The 14,458-nt window shown below is 39.5% G+C and overlaps 1 protein-coding gene across 2 annotated transcripts in view; it reads right to left on the bottom strand.

Annotated features, from left to right (window-relative positions):
• Window positions 1-11: 11 nt before the first annotated feature.
• Window positions 12-14,458, bottom strand: part of rassf4a (Ras association domain family member 4a) — a 94,412-nt gene continuing 79,965 nt past the window's right edge. The window contains exons 5-10 of one of the 2 annotated variants that reach the window (XM_048616401.1): window positions 14,226-14,389; window positions 12,377-12,478; window positions 9,321-9,372; window positions 6,192-6,313; window positions 5,998-6,095; window positions 12-441 (exon numbers count right to left, since the gene is read on the bottom strand). In XM_048616401.1, the coding sequence (XP_048472358.1) occupies window positions 372-441; window positions 5,998-6,095; window positions 6,192-6,313; window positions 9,321-9,372; window positions 12,377-12,478; window positions 14,226-14,389 (608 nt within the window). In that variant the 3' untranslated portion in view covers window positions 12-371. The remainder of the gene's footprint in view (window positions 442-5,997; window positions 6,096-6,191; window positions 6,314-9,320; window positions 9,373-12,376; window positions 12,479-14,225; window positions 14,390-14,458) is intronic. The other variant, XM_048616402.1, reaches the window with a different exon arrangement.

Genomic DNA, 14,458 nt, shown 5'->3' with positions numbered 1-14,458 from the left:
TCATATCAGCAGTTCAAATCCTGAAAAAAGACTTCTTTTGAAATATATATTCACACTTGTAAAGCCTTGCTTTGGTCAAATTATAGATAGGTTTAACAAATGAGAATTAAGTCTGTATTTAAAACATGAAAGTTGAACTTTAAGAAGTGTCACACATTATTAAAATAGTAATTTAAAGAAAGTTTACCCAAAAAAATCTTTTCATGTTAACAAACAAAAATCTCATTTTGACAAAACTCATGGTAAAAGGACAACGTAATTTTAAACAAATTGAATATGTATAACAAAACTTTTGCTTTAGGTTCATTGTTCAGAAGAACTTGTCCAAACTAGATTCCTAGTGCTTCAGTGTTTTTAAAGATGCAGAAAGCTCAAATATAGTCTTCGGTCTCTGTGAGGTCTTCCAACTGCTGATGTATCATGGATTTCAGTGCACTGTATCTTCAAAAGAAGAATAATACTATGTTCATAACCAGTGTTTCTTTTGCATACATGTCAAATTTAGTCACCAAACTGATTTTATGCACTGCCTTACATTTTCTATTCGGACATCTTTTGATCATATTAAAGATTCTAGGCTGAATCTTACAACAAATTGGCTAAATGTCAATTTTAGCAAGTTTCGTGGAGGATTTTTCTGTGCAGGCCCTGGTGAATTTTCTTGTTCTATCCTGCTAAACTCGTCTCATTAACTATATACCTCGCCCTTTAGGTGCTTCACTTGTTGGGCTCTCGGACTTGCTATAGGTGGAAGTACTGGCCACTGCCTGGACCTCTCAGGATCCTTGGCACTGGTGCCATCTTCAATGACCAGCTGCGCACCTGGTCAAGCACGGGGGGTCTGCAGCTGGCCCACATGTTTCACTTTATTTGCCCCAGATTTATCTGATAGAAGGTAACTGGCACTCCTCTTTGCTGACAGTGAGCTGGAGGCCTTGCTGAAAAGGAGTGGGGTGCAATGAAGGGAGGCGATGGCCTTGTGGTATTCTCACTGGACTGTTAATCCAGGGACCCGGGTTCAAATCCCGCTACGGCAGATGATGGAAACTAAATTCAATAAATATATGGAATTAAGAGTCTAATGGTGACCATAAATCCATTGCTGGTTGTCAGGGGAAAACCCATCTGGTTCACTAGTGTCTTTAAGAGAAGAAAACTGCCATTCTGGCCTACAAGTGACTCCAGACCCACAGCAATGTGGTTGACTCTTAACTGCTCTCTGGGCAATTATGAATGAAGAAAGAAATGTGATTGCTGCCTATGGGGCATACCCTGAAATTTTGGTGATTGACAGAAATTCAGAGGAGCGAGCAATGAGACGAATTTGACAGGCCACCACCCTGAGTTTCATGTAAGGAATTGTTACCATCTAGTTTCTATATGCAGTTGACAGAATGGGAAATGGCACATCAGTGGTGTAATAATGAAGACATCAATGCATGCTACCGCATGCATATAGGTCTCTCACTGCTCATTAATGTGAATCTCATCCCACCATTCAACATTTGGTTTGAAATTAAGCTTATGGCCCTTGAGGGTGGGAAGCTCCTCACTGCTGATCTCATGCAATTCTCTCAACTGTCATGCCCATGCCCACATTCAGGGGTTGGGAAATTTTAGCCCACTGTTGTTAGTAATGGCATGGAGTCAAGAATCCTTTGGACTATTAGCAGGCCGTCTGGCCAGTTAGGGATAGGCAATAAATGATGCCATAACCAATGATGTTCACATTCTGTGAATGAATATTAAACCGTTAAATTGTACACAACTTGAAATTATATCACCCGTAAAACGTTATGCTAATATACAACTTTTTTTTACATTTTCTGTCCCCTTTTCATTATGGCATGTAGTATTGGATGTCTTGAAATACAACGTGCAATTTTTTATAAATGCCACTCATTGAGAACCGAGAACAGTCTGATTGCAATTGTCCTTTGACTTTTCTTTCTTCCCTGTACCATTCTTGATTGCAAGTGATGCCTTCTTTCATTAGACCAATTAAAACAAAGGACACCTCCATTGGTTTCCTCCTCTTGTTAGCCTGCTGAGCAGCAAACATATAAATCGCAGCTGACTTTTATATAACATGTTTAACTTCATAAAATGTTCTCACAAACTGTACTAGAGTGTGAGAAATCAAGATTTGATACTGAACCACAGGACAGATGACCAAAAGCTTGATCAAACAGGTAGGGTTTTAAGCAGCATCCTAAAGGAGGAGCAAGAAATAGAGAAACAGCAAGGTTTAGGGTTGGAATTCCAATCCTTAGGGCCAATAGCAACGGAAGCATGGTCACCAATGATGGATCTATTAAAAAGGGACTACACAAAATACTGGAATTGTGGACCACAGAGATTTTCAAATGTTTGAACAGAAGAGGAGTTTACAGAATTACATGCAAGTCCATGGGAGGGATTTGACAACAATGGTGAGAACTTTAAAACCAAGGAGTTGCTGCATTAGGAACAAATATAATTCAGTGGACATGGGTACTAATGAAATGAGACTTACAATGAGCTAAGATATGGATCGCAGAATTTTGGATGGGCTCAAGTTGATGGAGGAAGATGAAAGGCCAGATGGGAAAGAATTGGAATAGAGATAACAGGTAGAGGTGAGGGTTTCAGCAGCAGGTTAGATGAGACAGGGTCCAAGTTGGGCAATGTCGTTGAATTACAAGTACTTGATGTTGGTGATAGCATAGATAATGTGGCCAAAGTTCATTTTACGGTCAAATACGAGATCAGTGCTAATGAAACCTGAGGTACAGTCAGCACTCTCCTGGTTTGGACAATGACTTATATTTGTATAGTGCATTTAATGTAATAAGACATCACCAGAAATTCATGGAACAAAATTTGACATCAAGTCACACAAGGTGCTATTAAGCCAATAACTTAAAGCTCAGTCAAAGAGGCAGGTTTAAAGCAATGTTTCAAAGGGGGAAGGAGAGGGGGAGAGATATAAAAGGAATTCCAGAGTTTAGAGCTGAGGTAGCTGAATGCAAGGTCACCAATGACACTGTGATTAAAATTAGAGTGTTAGAGCCAGAATTTGCGGACCACAGGGATTGGGTGCTGTGGGGCTTCATGGGAGAGGGGGTGGGGTGAGGTTATGAAATAACTTGAAATTAGGATGGGAATTTTATAATTAAGGTGTTTCTTGAATGAGGGCCAATATAGATCAGTGAGCATAGAGAAAATCAGTAAGTGGAAATTAATTTGCGGTAAGGACACAATCTATAGAAATTTAAATGACATCAAGCTGGTGGTCAGAACAGACAGACTAACAGCCTCCAAGTCAGTTCAAAGTGAATGAGCTGAGAATCTTAAGATGCATCCTGTGTAGATGCATGTGCATCCCTATGTGCAAAGCACACTGGCAGAAGCATGCAAGTTGTAAGTGTTCCTGAAATCTGAAGTGAAATCCTGGAGGGCTGAAGAGGTGTGTGATTTGGCCTGCAAGCAGCGGTGATGATATGGTGTGGCTGGTGGTTTGGTGATGCCCAGTTGTGAGGAGCAAAGGGGAAGAAGGATATTGGCTGTGGAGCCGCAGCGATGTTGTGATGAAGACTAGAGTCATCTAAAGATTCAGAGAAACAAGTGGTGAACTGCTTCTGCCAAAAAACTACACTGACTTTCATGATGGGATTTGACGCTATCTCTGTCTCAGGGGAAGGAGAGGACAAATTAACGTGTTCTAAGATTGCAACTGGAAACCCAATTTTTCACAATAATCAACATTTACTACATACCTTGTACATTTAATTTGTATTGTGGTGAGATTTGTATTTTGCTAATAATTGCTTAAATGGCAGAAGAAAATGAATTTTGTTTCCTCACGGGACTTAGATTTTCATTCGTCCTTTTTATTCTTATTTAATGTGATGTGTTAAACATTATGTGATTTACAATTTTACCGTAATCAGGCACATGCAACTTGCTGTTGGCTACCATAAGGGCACTGCAATGTCTCTTATTTTTTCTGTCGGAATATTCCATTGCTCTGTTCCCAATTCTCTTTAACAAACAAGCACTGCAAGGACTAACACAGCAGCAAGATAAAACTTGGATCTTATTTCTTCCAACTTTTCTCAATGACTATCATCCATGAGGAGAGATATTTATACTAAGCAGTGTGAGCATTTAAAAAAAATGGTGTTGTGATGCCGCTGGATCCCCACAGATCGCGGAGGACACCAACAAAAATGCCACTCTGCACAGTTCCCAATTTCAGCTTTGCCATGTAGGGTTGAACCATGTGCATTCACTCAGCATGGGGCAGATAGGGTCATTCTCAACCAGTAATGTGTGATTTTAGGGGTTAGTGATAGTTGTCCAGGAACAAGCTGAAATCAGTTCGTGGCTTCAGGAATTATGCAAGGCAGACAAGAAAAAAAACCAACTTGATTGTATAAGCTGCAAAATATTTCCCCACTTTTTGTTTACAAACAGCTTTAGGACCACTACAAAATAAATTAGGAAATTAATGTCCGGCACATACTGTATTACTACCAATTGGTAGAAAAGACCAATTCCTAGATTGTAATTTAATCTCTGGAATCAGATGATATTTATGCATTGCTCTCACTATTTCCATCATCATCTATTCATTTAGATCCATAAGACCATAAGAAATAGGAACAGGAGTAGGCTATTCGGCCCCTTGAGCCTGCTTCCCCCATTCAAGATCTGATATTCCTCATGTCCACTTTTCTGTGTTTCTCTCCATAACCTTTGATTCCCCAATAAACAAGAATCTAATCTATCTCACCCTTAATCAGTTTGGACCCAGAGAACTGGTCCCATTTGTCATCAACCAGTCACATTGTATTTCTTTTCAAATGCATTCCAGATATTGGTGTCTTCTCTTATCTTTAGAGTCATTACTTAGTTGACTTCTTTCACATTTGAGAAGTTCAAGTTTATTCCGTCCTTTGCTATAACTTTTCTGAGAATGAGCTGGGTGGCTGTCGGCTTAACCTTTAACGTGTGAGCCTGTCTGTCTTGTATCCTGACCTGCAGAAATGGGCACAGAGTTCAGAACAGAGTCCTGTTTGGGTATTACCCCTATATAACTTTGAGAAAGCACCAGTATGAAAATTCAGCGAAGTAACACAAAGAAGACTGTGACAGTTTGCCTAGTAATTTTCGGGTAAGAAGCTCGATAATTTTACTGCAAGTTTAAAAAAAATCATGAATTTAAGCTTATGTTGTGTTCAAATTTTTGAAATATAATTTGTCATTAACTGTTACTTATCATTACAGTTTGACTTGTTAACATCTGACTGGAATATCTACAAGATTCACTCTACAACAGCCGAAACCGCTGAATCTTGCTCAATGAAAACCTCAAAATTTCAACAAGTTTATTAAATTTTTCATTTGACTTAGCATTACAAGTTCAACACAAGTATGTAAAAATGCTTGTCTACACTAGCCATCTTAGCTGAGCAGCAAATTTTCTGAAAATCGTTCATGGGATGTGGGTGTCACTGGCTGGGTCAGCATTTATTGCCTGTTCCTAATTACCCAGAAGGCAGTTAAGTGTTAACCACTTTGCTGTAGGTCTAGAGGCACATGCAGGTCAGATCAAGTAAGATATGGTGCAAATTTCCCTCCCTAAAGGACATTACAGACATAAGAACCAGGGGGAGGAGTAGGACATCTGGACCTTCAAGCCTGCTCCGCCATTCAATAAGATCGTGGCTGATCTTTTTGTGGACTCAGCTCCACTTACCCGCCCTCTCACCATAACTCCTAATTCCTTTACTGTTCAAAAAATTATCTATCTTAGCTTTAAAATCATTCAATGAGGAAGCCTCAACTACTTCACTGGGCAAGGAATTCCACAGATTCACAACCCTTTGGGTGAAGAAGTTCCTCCTCAATTCAGTACTAAATCTGTTCCCCCTGCTTGCAACCTTTAGCCACTATTCATTATGTTACTGCAGTCTCTCACAATTGTGAAGTCCGAATATCGTTCATACTTACTTTAGGGTTAGTTTGTTAATCTCCCTTTCTTCCTCTTCCTTCAGTTTTTCAACAAAACTATCAAGGACTGGCATTTCAAACTTAATATACTGAGCAACCTTGGAAAAAAAATCATTAGACACACACAAATCAGACACATTGTACAGCATGAACCGGATTTAAAATGCAGACATTATAAACATCACAGAACTTACATCGTAGGTGACCTCTTCACCGAGATCCTTCTCCATCAAGAATATTCGTGCTATCTTTTCACAGGGGCCATGCAAGATCCGTGATATAAGTGGGTATTCTGAATCTTTTAATTTGGTTCTTTCTGCAGGAACAGATACAATATTAAGTTTTTGTTTTAGTTTTGTCTAATAAATGAAGCCAATTATCTCATGTATTATACAACAAAAAGCAAAAACATTGTCTATGGAATACTGGGCAGCATAATTTTTGACATACTGAGATTTTTATATGCCTTTCACTAATGGTATTGTGCAAACTTACTGTCTCTTTTTGGTGTCCCCTTCTTAAATGAAAATGATATGTGGCAACCAGTTCCTATATTTGTAGTAAAAACCTCCTTGAAATTGGCTTCTGGAAGTATTCACCTCATCTTACTCCAGCTGATCTGTTCCTCACCTGCCACACCTGAACAAATTCTAAGTGTCCTTTCTGATCTCACCATCATTACTGTCTGTAATTGTTTATGTGAGTGTCACAAAACGTCAAATGAGAAAGTTACTATTTCGCAAGTACCAATTGCCTATTACACAGCATGTGATAACTGGAGACTTCTAATGCCACAAGGGAAACAGTGCTTTATATAGGGAAACCATAAGTCAACAGCCTAAAGAGGACTGAATGGATATATCGTACATGAACTTACAATAGTCATATCAAATCCCAAAATCTGCTTTTTGAGATTATTGTAGGAAGAGATTTTAAAATGGAGTCTTAGTGTGTTCAGCAGCACAAATCAATCTTTATTCGAAGCCCCTTACCACGCAGCCTGGAAAAAGTCACTGGAGACAGAATCCAAGACACTCCCTCTCTCCCAATAAAGGACAGGATATTTATACATTCTGCATTACAATATAAAAACTGAAAGAACCGCAGATGCTGTAAAACAGAAACTAAAACAGAAGTTGCTGGAAAAGGTCAGCAGGTGTGCAGCATCTGTGAAGAAAAAAATCAGAGTTAACGTTTTGGGTCTGGTGACCCCTCCTCAGAAACGTTAACTCTTATTTTGTTTCTTTACAGATGCTGCCAGACCTGCTGAGCTTTTCCAGCAACTTCTGTTTTTGTTCCTGTATTACAAGATTATGTACTACATTGATGTCAGTGCTTTCCATCTCCCCTGACCATATGCCCTTCCCTAGACCTTTGCCACCTGCATCATACTGAGTGGAGGCTGTTTGTTACCATGTGAAGTTGTGGTTGTTTTCCCAAGATCATAATGACGAAGTAGTCATAAAGTCATAGAGATGTACAGCACGGAAACAGACCCTTTGGTCCAACCTGCCCGTGCTGACCAGATATCCTAAATTAATCTAATCCCATTTGCCAGTATTTGGCTTGTATCCCTCTAAACCCTTCCAAATCATGCACCCATCCAGATGCCTTTTAAATGTTGTAATTATACCAGCTTCCACCACTTCTTCTGGCAGCTCATTCCATACACTCACCACTCTCGTGTGAAAAAGTTGCCCCTTAGGTCCCTTTCAAATTTTTTGCCTCTCACCTTAAACTATGCCCTCTAGTTTTGGACTCCCCTACCCTGTGAAAAATACCTTGGTATTCACACTATCCATGCTCCTTATGATTTTATAAACCTCTATAAGGTCATGCCTCAAACTCCGACACTCCAGGGAAAACAGCCCCAACCTATTCATCTATTCGCTATAGCTCAAAACCTCCAACCACAGCAACATGCTTGTAAATCTTTTCTGAACCCTGTCAAGTTTCACAACATCTTTCTTATAGCAGGGAGACCAGAAATGTATGCAGTATTCCAAAAGTGGCCGAACCAATGTCCTGTACAGCTGCAACATGACCTCCCAACTCCTGTACTCAATGCACCGATCAATGTTTTGCAATTGCTCCCTAACAATGCTATTTGTTTATCCATCCTTTCACAAGGTTTGTTCATGGTGGGATCAGATTTCCCCTTCTACACTTTACTAAATAACAAGTTTTGTCTTTCCCATTAAGATTTCTATGAGGCACTTCATTATCTTGTCTGATTGCCATCGGGTCATGATTCTGATTGTAGAAACTGCTGCCTCAACTAACAATTATCTTCACTGCCCAATTTATGTGAATCCATACAATCTATTTCCAACAAGAGCCATTAAATATCAATAGCAGCAGGAAACATTCAAGATGGTGGCAATGGCAGGGTTGGAAGTATTTGGGCTCTGTGCCCTTAAGCTCCTGCTCACCCAGCTGGCCACATTCTTCTTTGTTTTTGTTGTTTTGTTTCTTCAGTTCTCTTTTGTATCAAAGTTCACCTTTTCTTCTTTTCTGCAGCTGCAGTGGAGGAAGGCGGTTGTGAGTGCCTGTTGTGGTGATGGCAGTGTGGTGGACCTGAATGTCCATTCCTCGTGACCGTGGTGACCACGGCTTTATCGAAGGCTTCGTCGTCACTGGGTCTGGTCCGTTCCTCTTGGCGGTGGCTTCAGCAGTGACGGCACGGTGGATCCGGTTCATTCCTCGTAGCTACGGCAGCAATGTGGTGGCTTTGGGCAGCGAATGAAGTGGTGACAGCTTCAGCGTCGGTGATTTGGTGGGTCTGGTCAGTCTGTTCTTGCTATGGCGGCAATGCAGTAGCTTCAGTGTTGGCTTTGGTGGCGGCAATGTGGTGGATCCCGTCCAGAAATCCTCGCTTTGGCAGCCTCAGGGGCAGCTTCGGTGGTGGCGCCTCATAGCCAGTCCATAAACTCAGGTGCCATGGAGGAACAAAAGTTGAACTCTGTCAGAACTTTTTCTCAGTTATTTCTTTTTATAATTTCTGTATTTAAAATGGCGCTAAATTGCAGAAACTTGTGCAAATCTCACTGTATTTTCCTAAATACGTGGCAATAAATTGCTATTCTAATCTAATCTAATTTAATCTAATCTATGCTAGATGTATAAGGCTGATTTCTTTATTCCTGCTGCCTTAACCTAGATTTTCGAATCCTAATGAATCCCCCTAATGAAAAATTATTGAAGTAAACTTAGTGGAATCATGTATTCCACTTTACTTCGGGAGTACCAAGAGAAATTTTTTGAAAAGACCTTTTGGTTCCTCTGTAATGCACAGTACCTTATTTTAGAATGGGTAAACATACCTCCACTTTCATGGACAACATACAGAGCAAATTCATCTGCAGTATTTTCCACCTGTAAAACACATCAAGAAAACCAAGTGAAATAAAATAGGGCTACAAAACCTTAAGATGGGTTTCTATATTATCATAAAGTGATTCTTTTTTTACTTCAGATTTCATGGGCCTCCTCTTTCATTCACACAATCCCCATCAGATAGGGTGGTCCATTTTCTTAACAGCATTAAACATAAAGTCTAATCTTATACAGTTGTTTGGCTACTTTTCAATAGTACATTTTATCCTGTCTTAAAATAGCTCGTATCCTGTTGTTGTTGCTTGCAGCTACTCAAGCCAGGAAACTTGCTGTTGTGGCATGCCGCATGTGTTTGACTTGCCCCATACTCACACATCCAGTGCAACTCATCTGGAACACTCTGTGACCTCTGCCATCCACCTATACCAAATTACTACCTATAGTTGTATTACTACCATATTCCCCTTTCTGCTGCCCTCCACTTTGCCCTCTTGAAGTGATCTCACTGTAGATTTTCAGCTCTGATCAAAAGGCAGAAATACTGGCATGTTCTTTTCTGGATGTCACTTCTAAGACTTCTACTGCTGCTGTAACATTAAGCCACTCTTCATTGTCTTACAGTCTGTATCAATGTTTTTGCTAAACTGCACAGCTGCCTGACTGTAGCCGCTCTGAGGTTCCGCATTTGCCTGTGAATGGCACGCCGATGCATTGACCTCTGGTTCCGGAAGCCTTTATCATAAACGGACCTCGGAGATCTGCTCTGCGCAGCAGAAAATAAAAATACAGGCAAAGTAGATCCCTGTATGGAATTTTCAGCATATATCTTACTATTAATATATGTTATGGACCAGATCAAACGCCCTCAAAATATACTAAGAAGGTAGCTCAGACCCTAACTTTTTCTTATTTTAAAGGTAAATGTAAGGTGTTGCATTCCAAATGCAATTTGATTGGTCAAACTGCTTGAAGTCAAGCAAAACACAATTTATTCATACACTGTAGTTAAAATATAACAAAAGAAAAAAATAAAAGAATTAGCTTAGCTGCAACTCTATTGAAATGCTCAACAAAATAAGAGATACAGTAACAATTACTCATTAACCGTTCCAAAATAGTAACATCCCATAAACACACCCTTGGCAAAAGGCAAATTCAGAAAACAGATTGTGTTGTATGCAACTCCAGCAGCCCAGGAGGAAAGACATCAAAAGAACTCGGACAGAGTGTAGCAGGGAGAGATGTACTGCAGCAACAAACGCAGCAACAACTGCTACTGAAAAACTAAGAAACTAAAAACCCTAGTTCTGTGGGAGCTTGACCATGCCCATTCAGGCCACTTCTATTGTTCCAACTGTTTAATAAAACCCAAGGCCTCACAAGTTGTTTACTTTATTGGTCTTCCAAATAGACAGTTGGATACCTCTGTCTTAAAGCCTCTCTTTATAAAAAAGGGCGTAATAACCTCTTAAAGGCATAGTATTGTCACATATATCAAAGACCTCTATATTCTTCCGTAGATCTTTACTTATTGTCCAGGTGTCTTTGTGGAAAGTGGATAGAATGTAGTATTAGATTGTCACAAGCTTGAGATTTCTGGATTTCATTCTTCATCTTCACAAAATTACTTCTGGCTGTCTCTACCATTATTTTAACATTGGCATCACATATGTCATCTTCTTATATCAGTTGTCTTAAGTAGTCAAACTTTTCTTATTGTTGTAGCATCACACTGTTCACTTCAATCTTCTCTCTTGCTCCTTCTAATGTATTCTCTCTAGCTCCTACTATATTTGTCTTTTGAGTGTTCATACTCAATCCATATTCTAACCTCCTTACTTGATCAAAGACATTGGATGAGTCCTCTTCTGATTCTGCAAGTAACGCAGTGTTGTCAGCATATGGGAAGGTTGGTGTGATCTTGACTCCAATTTTTAGCCCTCTAATTACATCTAATTCTTTGAATATTGTTCTGTGTACAGACTGAAGAAAATAGCAGCGATAAGGATGATTATCATTCCGTCCATAATGTACAGTGGAAACCTACCTTGGGGAGGTGATGGCCTAGCGATATTATTGCAGGACTGTTAATCCAGAGACCCAGATAATGTTCTGGACACCCGGGTTCGAATCCCACCATAGCAGATGGTGGAATTTGAATTCAATAAGTATCTGGAGTTAAGGGTCTAATGATGACCATGAATCCATTGCCGATTGCTGGAAAAAAACCCATCTGGGTCACTAATGTCCTTTAGGGAAGGAAACTGCCATCCTTACCTGGTCTGGCCTACATGTAACTCCAGACCCACAACAATGTGGTTGATTCTTAACTTTTCTCTAGGCAATTAGGGATAGGCAACAAATGCTGCCTAACCAGCGACACCCTCATCCCATGAATGAATAAAGAATAATGAGACGTGTCCTTCTTATTTTATTTTACTCAATGGAGAATACATTGTTTTATCATCACAGGAAGTTGAAAACTAGGTTTTCTTTTATAAGTAATTCATACAAGTTTAGAAATTATGTTTAAAAACCTAACCAGCCAAACAATCCTTCAATTCATTTTATGATTTGTAACCAGGACTATCAATTAGTAGATAAACTTCTGGGTTTTTCATAAGATCATTGGTTTTAAGTTTGCTGTGAATGGCTATCGATTGGTGTCAGCTGTTTGTCAGACATATTCATTGACATTACACTGAGGTTCCGGTCAGCTAACATTCCAAATCATGTAATGTCCTTTGCACAACCTTTTGGATCTGGATGAATGGGTTAACAGCTGTATATCTCCTTAATAAAACCGAAGAGGTGTTAATGAGCAATGCAGTAAAAGTATTTAATTCACTGCCAAATCAGATACAGGAAGTGATACAGAGTGGAGGAATGAGAGTGATAAGAGCAAAATGTTAAAAAGCACATGGATATCACTGTATGATCTACACGTTAATAACTGTGAATGCTATAAGTTTTACATTAATTACCATAAAATGCAGCCCAATATGTCATATTTTTAATCTGCATGTATACCGGGCTCACTTACCCTAAATTTGTTGAGCAGTAAATTCAGAACTTGTGAAGTATTCATGCTGCTATTTACTCGGACATTGGTTACAGACCCATAAGCGGGTGTAAACACAGAAGTCTGAAGATCAAGAAAAAAAGACTATAACTATGGTTTAATGGCAGAAATAAAGCGACACATTTAAAATGACTCAAGGTTTTTAAAAGCTCTCTCCATTTTGCAGGATACATTTATCCCAGAATGAGCATTAATTTAAAACTAATGCTTTCCCAAAGACAAGTATTTAACCTCTGCACATTATGAACAATTGCAGACATTTGTCTGCACCTCAGCATGCATATTATGTGCTCAGGTCCTGGAGAAAGTCACGAACAGTCAACTTTCTGACTCAAGGCAGATTGACACTACTGAGTCAATCAGTAGCAGCAATAGCAGCAATCCTGAGTAAATCAGACTTTACGTTCAAATGTATGAATTAACAGCAGGAGTAGGCCATTCAGTCCCTCAGTTCCACTTAATCCTAACCCTAATGCACCATTCAATAAGATCATGGCTCATCTGACTGTAACCTAATCTGCATTCCTGTTTACCCCTGATAACCTTCCAAGTCTTTGCTTAACAAGAAGCTATCTATCTTTATCAAATATTCAAGGACTCTGTTTCCATTATCTGTTCGGAAAAGAGTTCCAAAGACCCTTTGAGAGAAAAACATTTCACATAGTCTCCATTTAAATGGACAACTCCTGGTTCTAAATACTCCCATTGAAGGAAACGTCTTCTCCACATCTATCCTGTCAAAACAACTTAGGATCTTACATGTTTCAATCGAATCACCTCTGAATCTTCCAATCCCCTGTGGATACAAACCCAGTCTTTCCTCATAAAATAAACCTCTCATTCCAGGATTAATCTGGTAATTCTCTGAACTGCTTCCAAAATGTTTACATCCTTCTTTAATTAAGGTGACCAATACAGTGCATGTTACCCCCAGATACCTTCTCATCAATGCCCCATATAAATGAAGCATACCAACTTTTGAAATGGAAGCAGAAATTGACTATTTGACCCCACAAACTTGCTCCATCATTCAATAACGTCATGGCTGACCTGTTTGTTTCAAACTCCACATGCCCAAGTATCCCCCCATAACCCTTGACTCCACTGCCTCAAAAGAATCCATCCACCTCTGTCTTAAAAATATTCAATCACCTCACCTTCACCTTCATTCTGAGACAGAGAGTTCCAAGGTCACACAACACTTTAAGAGAAAAAAAAACTCTTAATCGCTGTCCTAAAGGTCAATTCCTAATTTAAAATAGTTTCCCATGGTTCAGGACCCAACAGTGTATCTATTTCCACGTTGTCAAGACCATTCAGGATCTTAGTTACTTCAACCAAGGCATTCCTCACTCTTCTAAACTCCAGTAGAAACAGGCCTGACCAAACTATCCTCATAAGACGACATGCTCATTCCAGATATCAATCCAATAATTCTCCTCTGAATCAGCTCCCTACATTAATAACATTCTATTAGCTTTCCTAATTACTTGCTGCACCAGCAGAGAAAGCTTCCATCATTCAAGCACAAGGACACCCAGATCCCTCTGCATCTCAGAGCTCTGCACTTTCTTAGCAACTAAATAATATGCTTCTTTTTTATTCTTCTTGCTAGAATGGACAATTTTGCATTTTCCGACAAAATACCTCATTTGCCACATCTTTGCTCACTCAATTAAGCTACCCCAGTCTTTTAGCACTTGCCTTATGTGGTCTTCATAACTCAACATTGCTACACTACTTGGTTTGAGTCAAATTGGCTTTCTGACCAAGTTAACTGATTTCAAGCATTTTTGATTTCTAATTATACCTTGTGATTGTAAAAATGCCCATTGATGGAGAACCTGTGTCGTTTAATGCGTTGATTTTCGCCCAGCGTGCGACATTTTGATCTGCGCTGGATCAAAGAGCTGGCATCACTTTTTGTTCGCATGAGCTGTGGAACTTCATCTTCAGAATTGTTGGTTTCAGACTCTGCATGAAAGCAAGGACTAAACTGTAGCTAATACTGAAGCAAAGAACAGCTCTACAGCTCATTTTACA

The sequence above is a fragment of the Rhincodon typus genome, chromosome 34, assembly GCF_021869965.1.
Source record: "Rhincodon typus isolate 14 chromosome 34, sRhiTyp1.1, whole genome shotgun sequence".
Taxonomy (NCBI): domain Eukaryota; kingdom Metazoa; phylum Chordata; class Chondrichthyes; order Orectolobiformes; family Rhincodontidae; genus Rhincodon; species Rhincodon typus.
Note: the sequence above shows the minus strand (reverse complement) of the source record. Positions and strands in the feature narration are given on the sequence as shown.